The sequence below is a fragment of the Bos grunniens genome, chromosome 2, assembly GCF_055505025.1.
Source record: "Bos grunniens cultivar Pamir isolate PY7600 chromosome 2, Bosgru_T2T1.0, whole genome shotgun sequence".
NCBI classification, from domain to species: Eukaryota; Metazoa; Chordata; class Mammalia; order Artiodactyla; family Bovidae; genus Bos; species Bos grunniens.
This window is the reverse complement of record NC_141166.1, coordinates 75819592-75839782: the sequence shown is the minus strand read 5'-3', so window position 1 is coordinate 75839782 and position 20191 is coordinate 75819592. Positions and strand designations below refer to the sequence as shown.

The following is a 20191-nucleotide window of genomic DNA, read 5'->3' as shown; positions in this document are numbered from 1 at the left end:
CCCCAGAGACACATTTGAGAAACCCTTAGAGCAATGCATCCCCATCTATAATGTGCCTACAAATTTAAAGTAGGTTTTGGTTTAGTAGGTCTGGAGTTGGGCCTGAGATTCTGCATTTCTAACCAATACCCAGGAGGTGCCCAGGCTACTGGCCTGGGAACCACACGTTGAGCAGCAGGGTCCTAGGTTGTTCTGATGAAGATGGGTTGTCTTCAGCTACACTTGAGAAACATCATTCTAAAGTCTCATTGCTAAAGAGCTTTCTTCTGCATTCAGTACATGCAGGGCTCTTGCCTCGGCTTATTAATATTCTAAGGAAGAGGTTGATTGAGCCAATATTGTGCTCATTAAGACCATTCTCTCTTTAAGCCACCCTCCCTAGTACAGTGGTGAGAAAAGCAGAATTAGCATCACCTGGAAAGTATTAGCAAATTCTTAGCCTTCACCCAGAGCTACTGAATTAGGAACAATGAATACATTTGAAAAAGTCCTATAAGTGATTTGGGTGCTCGCTTGAGTTTGAGACCCACTGTCTTAGGACAACAGAAGGTGTGTGTGTGTCTGTGTCTGTGTGTGTCTGTGTATGTGTACACACGCACACACACACATGTGTGCACACACCATCCATCCCCTGTCCCTCCTCCCCTGCCCTCTAATGTGTCTTTTTAAATTTCTGGCTCTAATGTGTCTTGAAACCTTCCTAATTGCTATTCTCTCTCTGGTGTCTCAAACAGTAAAGAATCTACCTGCAAAGCAGGAGACCCAGGTTCAGTCCCTGGGTCAGGAAGATCACCTGGAGAAGGAAATGGGAAGCCACTCCAGTATTCTCACCTGGAAAATCCCGTGAACAGAGGGGTCTGGTGGGCTCCAGTCTATGCAGACACAATGAGCCATTAACACTTCTCACCTGGTGAGGCAAAGAGGAACTTTTTTTAGTAAGAACAGCCGCCTCCACTTTATCCATGGGCAGAGCACATAAACTCCAGAAGTGCACATAAGCTCCTGTAGGGAATGCTAGAGGGGTCGTCCTCTTTCTATAACTTCAGGGAGGAAGTGTCAATGGCCCTGAAAGGGGCTTTTGTGGAACTGGTTTCAACTTCCCCCCACCTAGGCCCTGGGAACCCAACACTGTTGCTGGCAGATGAGTGGGGTCAGGGCGCCCCAGAGAAGAGAGAGAGCTGTGTGCTGCTCGCTTCCCCTTCTGAGTCAACGTTTTCAGAAGTTCTCTTCTGCTCTGCAATGGGCCAAAGTCAGCCAGCAGGAAAGGGAACCAGGAAAGGAAACCGATGCCGTGAGGGGTGGGAGTCTGAACTGGTGACCCAGCCTCAGTACACGTACAGGCCTAAAGGGTCACAGGAAAAGACAGCTTTGGCCTGAGCCATTCACATGGGCATGGAGGCTGTTCTTTGGGACCGAGGGCCGAGCACATCTGAGTCTTGCTTCATGCTTTGGCTAGCAAGTCTCCTTCATGAGTATTTCCCCAGCACCCAGACCAGTGGCGGAAAATGGGAGGAATTCAATCACTATTCCTGTGGACAGGCCACCTGCCAACTCCCCCGGAATCATCATCCAGCCCTTTTATTCAACTGACCAGGAAACTGAAGCCCTCAAAATCTGAGTGACTTTTCCACATCACATGGCCAACCAGTGGCAGAACCAGCCTAGAAACGGGACCCTCAGACCCCCAGAGTCTTCACCACTACCACCCCCCTCCGCCACGCCTCACACCCACCTGAAGTCCCCATGGCCCCCACTCATTGATTTTCTATCTGATCCAAGATATACCTGGGGAAATAGTTCAGGGACTGATTTTTTTAAGATTAATATTACATTTTGGTGCAGAGGAAGAGAGCCTCTGAAACAAGCTAGTCATTTCAATACCGGAGCTATTTTTAACCACCTTGGATCTTTGTCATCTCCAGCACCCAGTTCTGTGAATATTGCTGACAGAATGGCACCACACTGGGCCTGAGATGGCAGGCCCAGTCTATGATCCAGTTTTCTGAACTCTATTCAATCATGAAAAGCTAGCAAAACTGGAACACGTGATTGGGCCTGATTTCCTGTAAGCGCTCCCTAATTAGTGAGAAGAGGCATGGTGACAATCCTTGTGGCTGGGTTTTGTTTTTTTTTCAGTTTTACACTAGAAAAAAAGACTTTCTGTTTCAGACAAGGTCAAACAGTCACAAGAAGAAAACCTCTCTACCTCTCTTAATGGAAAAAAAAAAAAAAAAACCCTTGAGTAAGTATAAATATTGATTAGATTCTATACAGGTACCTGGAAATAAAATTATTTTCTAAACTTACCAGAATGCATTACTTACTGTACATGTCACTGAGGCAGGAGAATAGCATATTAGGAAAAGCAGAGGGTTAGGATTTTTTTTTTTAAGGGATAGAATGAGATTTGCAAGCAGCTCAGATGCAGTGTTTCTGAGCAAAGGCTATGGGGCTCCTCTCTGAGGGTTATGTTGGGCAGCCTCTGGTCTATGCACATTGCAATGACAATGTCCAGAAGGACCCAGAGGCAACTGCTATTCAGGAAATCTACTCCTAAAAGGAAAGAATCCACCTTCCAGTACTAATAAAATGTTTCAGGTAATAACATCAATGGCACTGACTGTTCTATTATAAATAATCTTGCTATATTTATCAGTCAGCTTTGAACTTGAAGAACCTTTATATTCATCACCAATTTGCCCATGCAACAAACCTATAAGGTCTATGCACCAGGCCAATCTTATTTATCTGTTGAGCACCTACCATGCACCAGGCAACAAGGAGCAACGTCGAGCAAAACAGAAATGTTCCCTGCTAGAATGAAGCCAACAGTGTTGTGGGAAAGTAGATATTAAATAGTAATTCCACATGGAGAAAACTTTTTCTATCCATCATGCAGTAATCAGGAAAAGCCCTCTTTCCACTACACTCTTACAAGGCACTACAACTCAAAGATGACCAAGACATAGCCCCAGCCTGTAGGAACGTCCTCTCTGCTTGGGAAGAGAGACTCCAAACAAAAAATATGTCACTTAAAACAAAAAAGTATTTGAATTGAACGTGAAAAAAAATGGTAGGATATTCGCTTTTCCAAAAAAAAACAAAAAGAGTCTTCTAAAAAAAGAAAAGGAGCCTTCTGGGCAGAAGAGAAAAAAGCATGGTGTGCTCAGGTGTGAGGGAGACTTGTAGTTGGGCTGGGTAGGCAGTGGTGGGAAGGCTGGCTTGTTCAAGGCCTAGAATTCTTATACCACAGACTTGAAACATGGTCTGAGCAAGAGGGGGCCTTTAAATCTCTAAGCAAAGAATCAAATCAACTTTCCATTTTAGAAAAAAATAATTCTGTTGCCAAAGCAAAGAATGGATTTGAGGAAGACAACAGTGGAGTGAAAGTCATTTAGGTTACAATCTACAATCAGACCATTCAAATACGTAAACTGCGGGAGTTGGTGACGGACAGGAGGCCTGGCATGCTGCGGTTCATGGGGTAGCAAAGAGTCGGACACGACTCAGCGACTGAACCGAACTGATAAAGGAAAAAGGAGAAGACTGTTCAGTAAATCTAGGCTGATACTACTGTGTGCTAAGAGTGCCATTTACAGGGTTTCATTTAATCCTCACAACACATTTACCAAATATTCCCATTTTATAAACTGAGGCACAGAGAAGTTAAGGAATTTCCGAATGGTCATGGGTCTAGCAAGAAGCTGCAGGCTGGATTCAAAGCCACCCACACACCAGTTGTCTGCGCAGAGCAGACAGTCAGTAAAAGTTTGCCTTGGCCAAGTGGGCAAGTGTTGATCGCCCTGTGAGAAACAAAAGCAGCGACTGTTGAGACAGCTCAGAGGACAGAGAGGGGACAGAGGGACTCTCCCCCACCTGCTATCTCTGGAAGTGTCATCCAGCCCCTTTGTCCTCCAACGGAGAAACACCAGGGATACAATCACACAAAGAGCAGTCTCCGGGAAGATCCACCAAAACCTCATTAACTGAACAAAGGGTGATTAAATGGCAAGAAACAGACCACAGGGAACAGAAACTGTGGGTTCTGGCTGAGACTTCTCTTCCACCCACTCTGCCTGCTCCGCAGGCCCATACATCACTTTCCCCTCAGACTGTTAATTAGAGAGACACCCGCCATCCTGACACAACACGTTAATTATGAAAACAGAGCACTGTGCGCAACATAACATGGAAATGAAGTGACATGCATCCAATTAATTAAACTTTCACAGCTCCGATCGGTTTTAATTAGGGACGCTATCCTTTTGGCTCTCCTCTCGATCGATAAATAAACTTTGCAATACATACATATTTTTAATCAATTAGCAAACGGTAGGGGGAGGGTGGAGTGCGAGTCAATTGCTAAGGGCCACCATGAACTCTTCCATCAGCCACCTATGTGCATGGTCCATTTTGATTTTCAAGTAACACAGGCTGAACCCCTGCAAACTGTTTCCAAGTTAAATCAAAAATAAGGGAGCTGAAAAATGGCAGCCCCATCACTTCCACGCCACCTCTCCTCATTCTTATCTGGCAAAAGGGACTGAGGGCTTCAGGAATTAAGAAATGTACAATGGCAACCCACTCCAGTATTCTTGCCTGGAAAATTCCACAGACAGAGAAGCCTGGTGGACTACAGTCCATGGGGTGTTGCTAAAGAATGGGATATGATTGAGCATGCATGCACAGTGTCAGTGTAGGAGTTCAAAAGCTGTGTTTCTTTGGGTCATCAGGACAGTGTCTATATACCTCGACCAAAGGACAGCTCTTCCTCATTGACCAAGCACACAGCCCCTAAGGAGCTGCCCACAGATCACGTAGGCAAGATGAAGGGGTCACTAGCCTAGCCTCTTGAATCAGCCAGCCCAGACCAAGCCATTGCTGGAGTCATATAGCCAACAGCCAAATGGGCCTCATGTGTGTTCTTATCACCAACAGCCATCTAGTGCTTCTGATGGGCTGCAATGTTCTGTGTTCCTGTCCAATCTCCTGAGTGGACTTTTAAATGGCCACTGATGAAGAGAGAACGTCATACAGACGTTCTCTAAGCAAAAGGTCCATAACCAGAGAGTCAAGAGGAAGAGAAGTGAGGTATAGACTGTATTGGGCAGTTCAGGATGAAAAGCACAAAACAAGATATAAAAGCAGGGACTCCCTTTAAGCAATAATCACCATGGGTATCTTCAAAGCACAATTCTGGGAAGTAGTGAAAGCAAAACAAGCACGATAGAGAAACCCCATACAAGATGCTGGGGAGGAGTCAAGCGGCACAGGCTGGCAAATATTCACACCTCCACCTGACAGACACAGCTAGTCGATCCCTGCTCCCTTCCATGCTGATTCCAGAAGTGACTTCAAAAATCCTATCAGTGAGTTTGACTTCAGAAACCTTGACTCACACTGGCTTCAACAGTATGGAAAGGCATTACCTCAAGTGATAGGAAATCTGGGAGGCCAGAGTAGGGGTGGACTTAAGGGTTACTTGATTCAGTGGCTTAATGAAGTTGTTAAGTACCCAGTTTCTCACCATCTGTCTCTTCTTTCATCCTCACAATTGGCTTCATAGTCATCCTTGCTGCAAGATGGCTGCAGCAGAAATCATATCCAGGAGAACAAGGCCCTGAGGACAGACAGGGATCATCATACTCTACCTACAGGAAAAGTTAACTTTTCAAGAAGTCCCCAGCAAGCTTCTTCTCACAAGTCAGTCTTCAGAGCTGGGTTGCTTGTCCTTTTCTAAATCATTTACTGGCCCAAGGAAGATAATCCTACCTGCCTTAGACTTATCCAACTATGTTGGAATGAATGTTGGGAAATCAATTATCATATCCTCTATGGAAATCTAATTCTTCATAGCATCATGGAACCAACAACTAGCTATTGATCAAGCTGGCAACAGAGATAGCCATCTCTTGGCCACGCTTGGATTGTGAGAAGACTCAATGGCTGAGGAACTGGAGAATATGACTCAGTAAGGGTGAGGGAGTAGGAGGTGAAGAGTTTGAGTTCTTGGCACTGAGGAGAAGTCCCATGCTCCCTGGCCCCAAAGACCTGGCACAACCTACCTAAACTTAAGAAGAAAAAGTGAAAAATTAGTTTTCAGTGAATGTGATGCAAGTCAGGAGAAGTCGTGGTTTCATATTATTGGCAAGAACTCAAGTCAATGTGCAGACTCTCAAGCAAGGAATCTAAATCAGTCATTAGCCTGCAAAAGAAAGGTCAAGAGACAGCCAGAAATCTAGAATTCAGGACCACAGAGAGCTACCACAAGCAACAGTCACACGAAGGACACTCAGAGAAGTGGGGTACCTAAAGGATGAGACATATGCCAGTCTCTTTTTCTGGAAGAGATTTCCTCTTTTTCTGAGTGGTCATCTTAAAGATCCTTTCATGTGTCTTGAGGTGAGAAGGAAACATATAACAGTCAGAATTATTATTTTTAATAATAATAATGTGATCAGATCAGTCGCTCAGTCGTGTCTGACTCTTTGTGACCCCATGAATCGCAGCATGCCAGGCCTCCCTGTCCATCACCAACTCCCGGAGTTCACTCAGACTCATGTCCATCGAGTCAGTGATGCCATCCAGCCATCTCATCCTCTGTCGTCCCCTTCTCCTCCTGCCCCCAATCCCTCCCAGCATCAGAGTCTTTTCCAATGAGTCAACTCTTTGCATGAGGTGGCCAAAGTCCTGGAGTTTCAGCTTCAGCATCATTCCTTCCAAAGAAATCCCAGGGCCGATCTCCTTCAGAATGGACTGGTTGGATCTCCTTGCAGTCCAAGGTCTTCTCCAACACCACAGTTCAAAAGCATCAGTTCTTCGGCGCTCAGCCTTCTTCACAGTCCAACTCTCACATCCATACATGACCACAGGAAAAACCATAGCCTTGACTAGACGAACCTTTGTTGGCAAAGTAATGTCACTGCTTTTGAATATGCTATCTAGGTTGGTCATAACTTTCCTTCCAAGGAGTAAGCGTCTTTTAATTTCATGGCTGCAGTCACCATCTGTAGTGATTTTGGAGCCCAGAAAAATAAAGTCTGACACTGTTTCCACTGTTTCCCCATCTATTTCCCATGAAGTGGTGGGACCGGATGCCATGATCTTCGTTTTCTGAATGTTGAGCTTTAAGCCAACTTTTTCACTCTCCACTAGTAATTATCAAATAAATATTGAAAGGAAGAGGGAAGATGAGAGATGAGAGTGCTGGACATGGTATGAGCTAAGTCCTCATTTTTCATAATGGGAGTTAAAAAAATATTATCTAACACTCCTAATTCAAGAAACAGAGGTATAACATATTATAAGGAGATAACAACCAGAAGAATTAAATCTAAACAGATCAAAGCAGGGGCTGGGGAGAGGTAACATCCAGGCAAAAGACTGCTGCTTGCCACTACAAGCTCTTCTATACTATTTCTCTGATAAAACACTGAAAACAAAAAAAAAAATCTTGAGAAAATAAACTGTTGTTCACATTCACTGACATATAGGTGTTTAGCAATTATATGTTGAATGAAACAATGAACTGTCCCCAGTGAGAGCAATCATGTGGTAAGCACCCAGCTAAAAATGTGACAAAGCTGTGCTTCACTCCCCAGAGTTGAAACTCTGGACTTTCTTAGGTGGAAAGATGTGGGGCTGCCTATGTCGTCCTCTCTGGACTCTCAGTCTGGGCCTGGCCTCTTATAAGCCTAGAAGAGCAATTTGGAACAGCTGTCAAGTTGAAATTCTGACATCTGAAGAGTATCTCCTCTAAGTGATTGAGTCCCAGTGTTTTACCGTCTCTCCTAGAGTAAGTCCCATACTTGATCTGGGTGTGGACCAGGTACCCAGCTGAACAGCAGCATTCAGAGCTATCAACATGAGTAATGTACCCACAGTGGGATCTGCACAGAGAAGTCAAAGGAAATGGTTGTTATCTAGAGCTGTCTAGCAACTTGACCTGATGGCCCGACGCCTAATCAAATGTCTACAACAGATTACAGCACAGGTCAGTTCACTCAGCTACTGTACCCAACTCCCCTATCTGGTCATGGGCGCTGATCAAGGAGCTTTCACAATAAATGATTTTCCTGAGGATTTTCAGGAAAAGAACTTCTGATGGTGATAGAATTTTCTTCAAATGCACAGTGGGAAAATCCCCTTAAGGACCAGTGCATTCCTGGCAGGTCACTTTATGTTTTCTTTGATGATTCTGGAAGGCCTTTAAATTATAAACAATTGTTCTGATGTAGTGATTTGTGGTATATATTGGGCAGGAACTGACTAAATGGGCTAGAAGGGGACGTGGAGCAAGCCACAGAGTCCTCGGGGGGTCAAGGTCTGCCTGGACCGTGTCTGCTGCAGGAGACCCCACCATCAGGAAGAGTCCCACTCCTCCTCCCCATCCTCCTCTCCCGCTCATCCAGGGCTGCTCAGAGGATCAAGGGATGATGGCCACAAAGCTGCTGTGAGGGTAAGACCACCATCGGCCACTGTGCAATCTTTGCATTCCCTAATGAATGATTTTGAGGGACTTGCTAAGTGAAAAAGAAAACACAGGCAGACAAAACTTCCCAGCACAGAACCAAGCTGTCACCCACTCAATAACTGTGTCAAACTTCTGCTGCAGTGAGCCAGGTCTGCCGCAGTTATTTGCAAAGTGGGGATTGCCAGATACTATGCCTTCTGCTCTGGTTTTGCTATTGTTTCATGACCCACAGATGATCAGCCTGAAAGGATGGTACAGTTAATCAAGGATATCCGGACACAGACTGAGAAAGTCTGTATTGTTGAGCTGCCAGTGTGGTCATCTCCAGCTGGCCTTGGGTGTCTCAATCAGTTTTAGCCAAAGAAAAATAAAACCCAGGAGTACTGAAGCACCATTGTTTATATTATCTCTCCTTATTTTTAAGGTGCTGCGGTTACGGTAACATGTGGCACCACCATGAAATTGATCTGAGGTGGACTCCCAGAGAACACAGAGCTTTTGTTACTCAAGGGACTTATGCCAACAGTGATGTGACATCTGTGTATTGATCAATATCAAAGGCATCCCTCCCGGGATGAGAGGACAAGGGATCATTTGAATTATCTCCTTTCCAGCCTTTCTCTGTCCATCTGTACTTCCTGAAAGGTCACAGAGCCAAGAAGAGGAGCACCCAATAATGGTTTGGGGTGGGGGATCACAATAACTGCTGTTTACACAGAATAATAACACAGCTTCAGCTTCAAGGAAGAGTGCCCCTTGCTGGCTCATGACAGCCAAGCAGAGGAAGCAAAGAAAGAAAGAGAAACACTTGTATGGGGCAGAGGGCCCCTCGATCTAGTTTTGTCATTTGTCCCAGTGATTTATAGAGGGGCTGTTCCTACAGCGTTTTCACTCCAATAATGAGTCATTTATGGCAGATTCCACAATGCTTGCTTGTTTTACTGACATACTGGCCAGCAAGAAGACCCGTGGAACACTCTCTCCACAGAAGATTTCCCTCCACATCTGGGAGGCTAAAACCCCGAGATGGTCAGGTTTCCTCCCAGGGGCACAGGCTCTAGCCATGATTTGTAGTGGGTCAGCCTGACCACAAGAGGGTGCCCTGTGGTCACTTTTCCCTCTCCCTCAGCTCTAGCTTGGCATCCCTCCTGAGTCTGGACAGAACCAAATGTCAAGTGCATCACATAAATTAATAGTAACGGTTTTTTGTTTTTTGTTTTCTTAAGAATGTCTCTTGGGATGATGTCTGAGTCTCACCATACATAATTATTTTGCTTTTGGCAATACCCTTTGACCCATGCTATTGTATACCCTAACCAAGGAATTATTCTCTGAACATTGTGCTTTCATGACAACAGCTGCTCATGTTTGCAAACCACTTATTTCAAAACAGTACACTATTCAAATCTCTGTGACTCTAGGATGCCAGAGAACAAGGACAGAAGTGACCCTCTCACCAGCTAATTCAGGGCTCATAGCTCTGACACGATGGCCATTCTATGGGTTTTCCATCCCACAGGTTTGATCCCCACCAATATCCTATCTGCTCTTCTATCACAGGTCTTCCCAGCCATCTTTCTCTAACGGGAAGATAATGATGCCTAACACCGTGGGTCACAGAGAGCTTTCAGCCGTTTTAAGGGAATGAACAGGTTTCATCATTCCTGCAACAAAAATCTCAATTTACAAGCTGGGTGTCTGTAACTCCCTTGGTCTATGGCCACAGACCTGAGTTTTCTCTGTGTAAAACTTACTGGTCCATCAGAATGGATGACAGTTTTCCTTCTTTTCTCAGCCATCATTTTCCTCTCTGATCTCTCTCTGGAGCCTTCCAAGTCACAATGCCAACCAGTGGGCAGTGTGCTCCTATGTAATTCTTTCTGGTTTTCAACATATTTTCATTGCATTATCACACTGGCATCTCATAATACAAAGTGGAGGTGAGGTGAGAGAGTACTCGTGAATTTTTTCAGCTCTCCGAAGCAAAATCAGTTGGTTTGTTCTGTGTTCCCATATTGTACATCCCTTTACGATAAATATTTTCACTCTGTTGTCATTGTTTATTTACCAGGTTCTACCACTGAGTGCTTCCCTAAGGCAGGGACCAGATCTATCTGGCGTGCATATTAAGTTGCTTCAGTTGTGTCCCACTCTTTGTGACCCCATGGACCATGGCCCACAGGCTCCTCTGTCCATGGGATTCTCCAGGCAAGAATAGTGGAGTGGGTTGCCATGCCCTTCTCCAGGGGATCTTTCCCACCCAGGGATTGAACCTGCATCTCTTATGTCTCCTGCATTGGCAGGTGGGTTCTTTACCTCTAGTGCCACCTGGGATCTGTCTTACCATCTTTCTATCTCCAAAGCTTTGCACAGTACTTGACATACAATTAGTACTGAATAAATGTTCATTTGAAATATGACACTCACTTGACAATTAAGGTTATCAGTCTCCCAGGGGGAGGGGGCAGGTGTACCACATGCCATATCCCCTGCCTGAAATGAGTAAGGAAGAACCTGCGTTAGCACACATATGGTCCGACCAGAGGAATAAACAATCAGTGAGAAAATATGCATTGGATGCTGACTTTAGAACAAGCATCCTGATAAATGCAGAAGATTTAATAAAGAGACATGATCAAAGTCCTAGACTTCCATCCAGTGATTAGTGTGGTCCTTTAACTTCTGTGGGTTTCAGCTTTAACTTATTCAGGATGAGCAGTTTGGAGGATAAAATCTATAAAGGCTCGCACAGATGTATCCATGTATCTGGCTTCTTCAATAGCCCATTAATGTTCTTTTATTATTGTATTTTGGCCCACCATGGGGCATGTGGGTTCCTAGTCCCCCAACCAGGGATTGAACCTGTGTCCTCTGCATTGCAAGGCAGATTCTTAACCACTGGACCAGCAGGGAAGCCCTCCCTCATCAATATGCTTGTTGGGCAGATGCTACATGTACATTTGCATAGATGCACTGCACACAGATGAACAGACACAGGTGTCACCGGTGTAACAAGACAATATGTCATGTTGCCAAGAGGAATCAAGGTGGAAAGAGCAGACCAGACACCTTGAAAAATGTCTAGAAGACAAGAGCTCAGGGAGCAGAAGGCTGCACACAAACCGGACTAGCGTGTGAGTCAGGAGTGACTGAGAAGGGAGGTAAATGAATCGAGAGGGAAGTCCACTGAGTGTGTATTCAGAGGACAGACAATAGTATCAGGAAGCAGGGGAACGGCTTTTCCCACGGTAAATGCCTGTCTGTGAAAAGAAAATTTATGTTTTAAAAAAAAAAAAAAAAAGCTGTCTCCACTTCTGTTCAACGTCTCTCATCTGAACTCACTCCCATTTCATTTCTTTGTGCTTGCACACTAAGTTGCTTCAGTCGTGTCCGAGTCTTTGCAACCCTATGAACTGTAGCCCACCAGACTGGAGTGTCCACGGGAGTCTCCAGGCAAGAATACTGGAGTGAGTTGCCATGCCCTCCTCCAGGGGATCTTCCCAACCCAGGGATCAAACCCCCATTTCTTGCATCTCCTACATTGGCAGGCAGGTTCTTTACCACTGGCGCCACCTGCTGCTGAACTTCAAATCTAGATTAGGTTTTACCCCACTGTACAGTCTCATACCATTCTGAACTTTTACTTTATGGCAAAAATCTCAATTATACCCGTATGTAGGGTATTGTTTGTCTGTTGCCTTTTTTCCTTACGGGATTAAGAGGCCTCTGAAAGCAAGACTTGACCTATTTGTTCGTTGTTGCATCCCCCCCCAAACCTAGAATATAGTTAAGTACTTATAATAAATGTGCAATTAATAAATGAAAATTGGCCAAATTTGGAAAGTGGGTCCCTGTCTAAATGGCAGGGCTGCTTTTTAGGCCCCAGTTGCTGTGGCTGCTCAGCAGCTTATCCCCAAGTCAAGCGAGGACATTACTGACAGGTGCAAACTCAGCCTGCCTTGCAAACCTGGACCTGGGCCAGCAGCTGGAGAAACACTCCCATGCGGTTTCATCAGCAACCCCTGTCTCTGGCTGCTCACCACATCCCCTCCCCATTTCCTCTCAGTCAAAACAGAAGATTACACTCCCTTCCAAACAAACGTCTGATGATTTTCAGACCCCTCCCAGCCCTCCTCAGTTGCACTAAACGAAGCATCCTGCCTCCAACTCATCCTGTAGTAAATGACACTGTCTGTACACACCCAAACCCCCACCTGTACAAATGGATGCGTGCACGCTCAGTCATATCTGACTCTGTGTGGCCCCATGGACTGTAGCCCACCAGATTCCTCAGCCCATGGAATTTTCCAGGCAAGAATACTGGAGTGGGTTGCCATTTCCTACTCAAGGGGATCTTCATGACCCACAGATCAAAGTCGTGTCTCCTGCCTTGGCAGGCAGCTTCTTTACCACTGAGCCACCTGAGAAGCCTTGCACATCCCTGGAGCAATTTGTGTTTAAAAGATCTGAAGCAACTCATTCTCAGAAAGCAGAGGTGACCCTGTGAAGCTCACACAGCTAAAAACCCATACAATGGAGCGGAAAAAAGCAAAGCTGTTTATCATCACATGAGTTACTACGCAATGCTCACCATCAACCAGCTAAAGGCTTCCTTACTTTGATCCTGTGAATCCTTACAATACCCTGTGAGATACATCTATCACTAATCCAAATTTATAGTAAGACCAAAGTCACAGATTCATTACATCTCCAGCCCAAAATCATTCCACTTGAAGTCAAAGCTCTGGATTCTACTGTTAGTTATTCAGTCAGGTCCGACTTTGTGACCTCCTGGACTACAGCCTTCCAAGCTCCTCAGTCCATGGGGTTCTCCAGGCAAGAATACTGGAATGGGTTGCCATTCCCTTCTCCAGGGGATCTTCCTGACCGAGGGATCCAACCCCAGTCTCCCACACTGCAGGCAGATTTTTTACCATCTGAGCCACCAATGGCTCCTAACTCAGGCTTCTAAATCCTGGATTCTAACTCAGGACCAAATCTGACCCCATGGCCTAAACTCTTTCCCCTGCATATTCATCACACAGATAGTGAGATGACATCTTCCCTAGCTTCTCACTCACTCACTCAGTTACAAACTCCTTAAGCAATGGGGCTACATTATAGGAAAAGTGACCCATGATAAAAAGTGTTTGGTGGGAGGATTCATGCAGAGGGGTCTTTCTTCAGAAAAATTATAAATCCAGTCTCCAGTGTCCCATATCCACTCTCCCCATTTTTTCCAGACATGGCCTCTCTTTCTTTCCCTCCCATTCACATCAGAGACTGGACCTTTGATGCCTCTGCAGAGGCCTCCATTCAGGTCTTCCCTTCTTCCTTCCAATTGCTTCCCCACCACTCTTGAACTTAGTCAGTTTTCCAGGAGGAGCGCCTCCAGCAAACCCAGCACCTGTAACTAGCACATGCCTGCCCTGCATATAGATCATGGTAGGTGCACAATTCAAGCACATCTTATTCACAATCTCTTTACAATCCAAGTGCATCTCACTTCAGCCAAGTCTTTACTGTTAGTTCTGCAGTAAAGTCTCATTCGGTTCTCCAACACGACTATCTGATGCTGCTGCTCTTGGCCAGCATTTCTGTCATCCTGGGAGTAACAAAACTCTCACAGCCCTGGGGGCGCCCCCTACCCAGGGCTCCTGTACTCACATTTTAACAGAGAAGGCCACAGCATGAAGGCTGTAGGTATAGATGTTTTCCTCCTTGCATTGTCCTGCCCAGCCCTCTGAAGCCAAGAGCTTAGAAATAGCTCCTATATATTGAGCACCTACTGTATACCTTCCTTCCTTTTTCCATTTGACCCTTAAAAACACTCCATAAGTAGACAGTACTGTCCTAAATTTACAGGCGAAGAAAATGAGATCCAGAGAGATCAAGAAAGCTTCCCAGAAAGTACAAAGGATTTGGAAGTCAGCTTTGCCTGACCCCAGAACTTATAGTATCAGTCACCACACTAAGCTGCTTCATCCACTCTCTCTAAAAGACTTAAGACTTTGCAAAGCAAAATCCAGCTCTCCCCTTCCCAGACAATGCTGGCTAGAAGATCAATCCGGGGCACTGAGTATAGACAGCATGCAGAAGAGACTGCATATGACATACACGCAGACATTTGTGTTCTAATCTGCAATAAGACTTCTGCTCCCAGCTCTGCAATAAGACTTCTGCTCCCAGCTCTGAGGTTTCTTCCTGTATAATTGTTCCCACAAACCCAGTTTGATTTGCTGCTCCTCTTATTTATTCTTTGAATTAGGATTGTTTAGCTTCATTGGATCAACCAAACTTATAAATGGCAAATTAAGCCAGAGGACAATGTACTACACGCACACATTATTGATCAGGCAGAGACAATGCAGAGCACGAAACAGGCCTTTAAACACATGGCCAACATTTCTGCGAATATTGATGATTCTCTCTAAGGCTTTTTAATAATAGCTTGTGTGTTTTGGCTTTCGAACTGCCTAACCTTTGGGTGATGAAATCACAGCATGTTATTTTAATCTCTTTATAATGGACTGAAGTTCAATTCAAATAAATACATCTCCTGAGTGCCCTCACCAAGAGGCAGGAAGGGTCCAGAAGCAGGTCTTACTGCCTGCCACAAGGATCCTGAAAAGGCTGAACTGCCTCCTCCAGCTGGAATTTACAAGGGCTACTGGGTCTGCTGCTCTTTTGTCTAAGCCAGGGTTCCCAAAATGTGGTCCCCAGACTGGCAGCATCGTCATCACCTGGGAAATCGTTAGAAATGCCAATTCTCAGGCCTTCACTCCGACTGACCCTACATCCACATCACCCATTAGTAGCCACTGAATAAATATGCTCATTGAGCACAGGGAGAGGGATGAATACAATGGAGAGCACACGAATGGATGCTGAATGTCACCTCCTTCCCATTCGTCCAGTGGAGGCTTCTATTCCCCAGCACAGTGATGCTCTAATACAACCTGCCTCTGAGTCATCTGAAAACAGATTTCTGTGCCCCACCCCAGAGTTTCTGACTCAGCAGGTCTGGGCTGAGGGCCAAGAACACACATGATAACAAGTTCCCTGATGCAGACGCTGCTGCTGGAGCTGGTTTGTGGACCACATTTTGAGAACCTCTGTCCCAGAGATAGGATTTGCCTATTTCCAACTCCAGGCTCTCTTTCAGGCTTTGGATATCAGACTTGTTTTTAAGGCCATCTCCCTAAACTTTTGGAGAAGGCAACGGCACCCCACTCCAGTACTCTTGCCTGGAAAATCCCATGGATGGAGGAGCCTGGTAGGCTGCAGTCCATGGGGTCGCAAAGAGTCAGACAAGAGTCAGACTGAGCGACTTCCCTTTCACTTTTCACTTTCATGCATTGGAGAAGGAAATGGCAACCCACTCCAGAGTTCTTGCCTGGAGAATCCCAGGGACGGGGGAGCCTGGTGGGCTGCCACCTATGGGGTCACACAGAGTCGGACACGACTAAAGTGACTTAGCAGCAGCAGCAGCAGCCCTAAACTTTTAAAACTTTGGTTCAAAATACTGCCTGATGCCCAAAGAACCAAAATCAGAGCAAGAATGAATTTCTTTATCTTTCAAAGAACAAATGAGACCTTCAAAATGCAACAGCTGCTTTCTTCATTCAGGAACTAGAGAAACAGGGATGGACAGTTGTTAGGAGGTCAGGGTCTGTTTTTCTCTGCTGAGCAGGTAGAGAACACGCATTCTGAATGTCTGGTTCCTTTTAGAACGAGGTTCAAAGGAAGGTTGCTCTAAAGTCGCTGGTAGCCATCAGGGTTCGCCCAGCCCAGCTGCATGATGGCAGGCCTCAGTCAGGAAATGCTGGATCCAATCCTCTGGGGGACTGACTACCCAGAGCAGGACAATAAGCCACAAACTAATATATTTCATGAAACCAAAATAGGCTACAGCTCTTCCTCCCAGGAAACCTGGCACTGAAGACGTTCCCCACCCAGCAAATGCAAACCCTGGAGCGGAGACCCAAAGTAGGGCTGTGGGCATTCTGTTCAGTCTTTAAAGACAGAGCCACAATTTCTCACACTTGACAAGAAACACAGGGCCACTGTCTGCTCAGATGGGAGCAGAGAGCCAATGGGGCAGCATAATAAGATCTCTGGTTCCCCCAAAGCATCTGGGACATGTAGCCATCTTAACTACACAGCAACTGATGGTGACCTAAAATTATACATTGAAAGGTGCATTCAAATTTTTACATCCTACACAAATGGAAAGGTGTCCCCAAATCTATCCTCTTGTGTTAGCCAAAGCAGGGTGCATTATAAGCAGCAAGCATCATTTTGCATGCCAGAAATGGGGATTTGTGGTTAGTGAAATATGAGTACTTAGCGACAAGCACACATGAAGAAACTTACAGCTCATCCAGAACACATGGAGACCACACTGAGAGCGAAACTGCTTGGAAAATGCAATTCATCCTTCTCTGGTCAACCTCCCGCCACTGTCACCTTTTCCAGAAACCTGGTTAGAGCTGAAATAGGTAAGATTTTGCTTCACCGGTACGTTTTCCACCCAAATGTCTCAGAAAGAGTTACTCGTGATTCACATAATTCTAATTAAAACGTGTTTTTGTGCTGGAATTATCTGAATAATTATTTCCATTTTCCTTGGCTTTGGCGACACAACCCCAAACTTTGTACGATCCTTGCCTTCACTGGATTAGTTCACTGGATCCAGTGTTTCCAAATTTGGCTTTTCCTCAGAATAACCTGCAGAGTTTTGTTTCTTTGTTTTGTTTTTCAAGTAGGGATTCCATGTCCCAGTCCAGACTGCGGAGTTAAAATCTTGTGGAGAGGAAGAGAGAGCCAGAAAGCTGTGCTGGCTTCTAACACATATGCAGGAACAGTAACCCAACTGAGGGGGTGCCCTGACCAGTTAGGTTTATGCTATGCTATGCTAAGTCACTTCAGTCGTGTCCGACTCTGTGTGACCCCATAGACCGTAGCCTACCAGGCTCCCCCGTCCCTGGGATTCTCCAGGCAAGAACACTGGAGTGGGTTGCCATTTCCTCCTCCAATGCATGAAAGTGAAAAAAGTGAAGTTGCCTAGTCGTGTCTGACTCTTAGCGACCCCATGGACTGCAGCCTACCGGGCTCCTCCGTCCATGGGATTTTCCAGGCAAGAGTACTGGAGTGGGTGCCATCGCCTTCTCCGAAGTTAGGTTTAGGAATGGCTGAACCAGGGAACTTCCCTGGTAGTCCAGTGCTTAAGACTCTGTTTCCACTGCGGGGGGCACGGGTTAGATCCTAGGTCAAGAAACTAAGATCCCACATGCCTTGCGGTGCAGCCAAAAAAAAAAAAAAGAAATGGCTGCACCAGATAACATGGCTTTCCAGGTCTCAGAGCACATTCTCTGTTTTCTTTACAGAGTGAAGTAAATAACTTTGAAAGACCTTTTTGACAGAGACAGGACAGAAAGAGATTTGTCCAGAATCTGAGAGGCTCACACAGGAAGAGTCAAGAGCAGGTCCTCTAATGACCTGTTTCTAACCCATCCTCTCCTATCCTCAGAATTTTCTCATTTGCTGTAGGCACGTAGACTCAAGTTTACCAGATACACGGTTGCATGGGCCTTCCAAAGCTGGGAAATGACTCGCTTCCCTACTCTACTCCATCTGCACAGAGGCCTTGTAATCCATCCCAGAATTCTGGCACGCCACCACGGACAGGAAATGAGGGCAAACAAAGACATATGAGAAAAGGGTCAAGTTGCTGGGACTCTTTGAACAGGAGAATCAAAGCCTTGGGGAGGAGCTGCTCACGGCTGGGAAGGCACTGGGGGCGGTGGGAGACGGCCCGAGGCAGCTGGTGTGGCAAGCTGAGCACCCTCCACCAGTACTCACGCCCACACGGAACATCTGTTCACGCCCATGGACATGCAGGGAGCTTTTGTTGTGACTAACTAGGGAGGGGTTGGGGGGGGGGTGGCGTGGCAGGGGGGCTGTGGGGGGAGGGAGAAGAAGGCATTTGGTTGGGGTGAGGCTGGGAAAAGAGAAGAAAATGAACAGTTTGTCTTGGCACCTCTAACCCCATCAGCCTTGCGGTTTGAAACTCTGGTTATGAAGGTGATGGTCAAACACTAGACCCTGTTCTCACCAGAGGCTTTTATAAGGTTTTAGCAAAGCAGAGCTGCTCCTAGACCCAGGAAATTCCAAGTTGGGTGAGAACCTGTCTTAGGGTCCAGAGAAGCAGAATCACTGTGAGTGATGTGGAATAAGACATTTATTACAGGGGTCAGACCTCATCCAACTGTGGGAAACAGGAGAGATATTGCCTTTGTGAGTGCATGCTAAGTCGCTTCAGTCATGTCTGACTTGTTGCAACCCTATGAACTGCAACTCACCAGGCTCCTCTGTCCATGGGATTCTCCATGCAAGAATACTGGAGTGGGCTGCCATGTCCTCTTGCATGGGTTGCCTCTGTGTCTGGTGCTAAACTTGAAGTTGCTGATCGGATCGGCTAGAAGAAAAACCGTATGTGGAGAAGAGCAAGGACACACTGGAACCTACAAGAACTAACGGGACCTGCATCTATCTTCCATCACCTCAAGTTTCCATGCCCTGGGTGATTTGCAGGAGACAAGAGCCACCTCCACTTCCAAGCTGCATATGCACCTGGCCAGGGACGCCCAGAAGCAGAGGACCTGGAGGGAGCTGCCCCAGCCAGAGAGCAGACCAGTGATGCTCACCATTGGAGTGGGAAGAATGGCTGCTGTTTCCCTCCTGCCTTCTAAACCTCAGGCAAAATGTCTCTCGTAAGCAACACTAACTTGATCCTATAGAGAAAGGGAGATTCTGTGGAAGGGCATTCTTGCAAAAGCACGGTAAGATTTCCTCCCTGCTCTGAGACTGATTTGGGCAGACCCAGTGTTTCATTGGTGGCTCAGCAGTAAAGAACCTGCCTGTAATGCATGAGACGCAAGTTTGATCCCTAGGTTGGGAAGACACCCCCCTTCCCCTCCCTGGAGTAGGAAATGGCAACCTACTCCAGTATGCCTGTGCCTGGAAAATCCCATGGACAGAGGACCCTGGCGGGCTACAGTCCATGAGATCACAAAGAGTCAGACACAACCGAGCAGCTAATCAACAACAACAGCCTTTCAGTAAGTTTGGACTGAATTCTGGAGTTCTCCCAGTGGACAGAACTCCAAAAAAGAACAGAAAAATGAATGCAGCTTCTCAGGTCAGCTTGCTGGGCAGTACGTGTCAAAAGTGTCTTGGGAAGAAAAGGGAGAACACGAAGACTCTTCCAGGAGCAAACAAATGAAAGCACAATCTGAGACTCCCTTGGGAAACTGGGGGACACTGTGGGCATGCAGGGGGTTACATGCAGTTTGCACAGAAATGGAAAGGTGACCCACTTTGTGTTCAGGGATGGGGATGCCTGGACAAGCTGGTCACACCAGTGAGTGGCCTATTATAGTGAGAATTTCACGAGAATTTCTAATTTCCCTAGCACTGCAACGGAATCTGAGAGCCATTGCCTGGCTCTCCTCTCCAAACACCCCGTCAACCCCCTACTCTAGCCCCATCCCCCACCCCGACCCAGTCTCCCGGAGGCAATCCACCTCCCAGGTCTCTAAACACATCACGCGCTTATGTGCTCTGGAACCTGCACATTTGGTGTAGCCTCCACATGGAGAGCTCCCCCTATTCCTGCCCTTCTTCATACCCTACCTTGAATAACAGATTCAAATT

General features: G+C 46.1%; 1 protein-coding gene across 14 annotated transcripts in view; it reads right to left on the bottom strand.

Moving 5' to 3' along the window:
• The window catches only part of LOC147378256 (uncharacterized), a 407307-nt gene that overhangs the window by 208705 nt on the left and 178411 nt on the right, over positions 1 to 20191 (bottom strand). For 7 of the 14 annotated variants that reach the window (XR_015145635.1, XR_015145614.1, XR_015145625.1 and 4 more), the window contains one exon: positions 832 to 907. The exons of the other annotated variants lie outside the window; for them this stretch is intronic. Coding sequence is in view for 2 of the 7 variants with exons in the window: in XM_086351333.1 (XP_086207459.1) it covers positions 832 to 894 (63 nt within the window). In the remaining 5 variants the exon portion in view is untranslated. The remainder of the gene's footprint in view (positions 1 to 831; positions 908 to 20191) is intronic. 14 annotated transcript variants of the gene reach the window in all.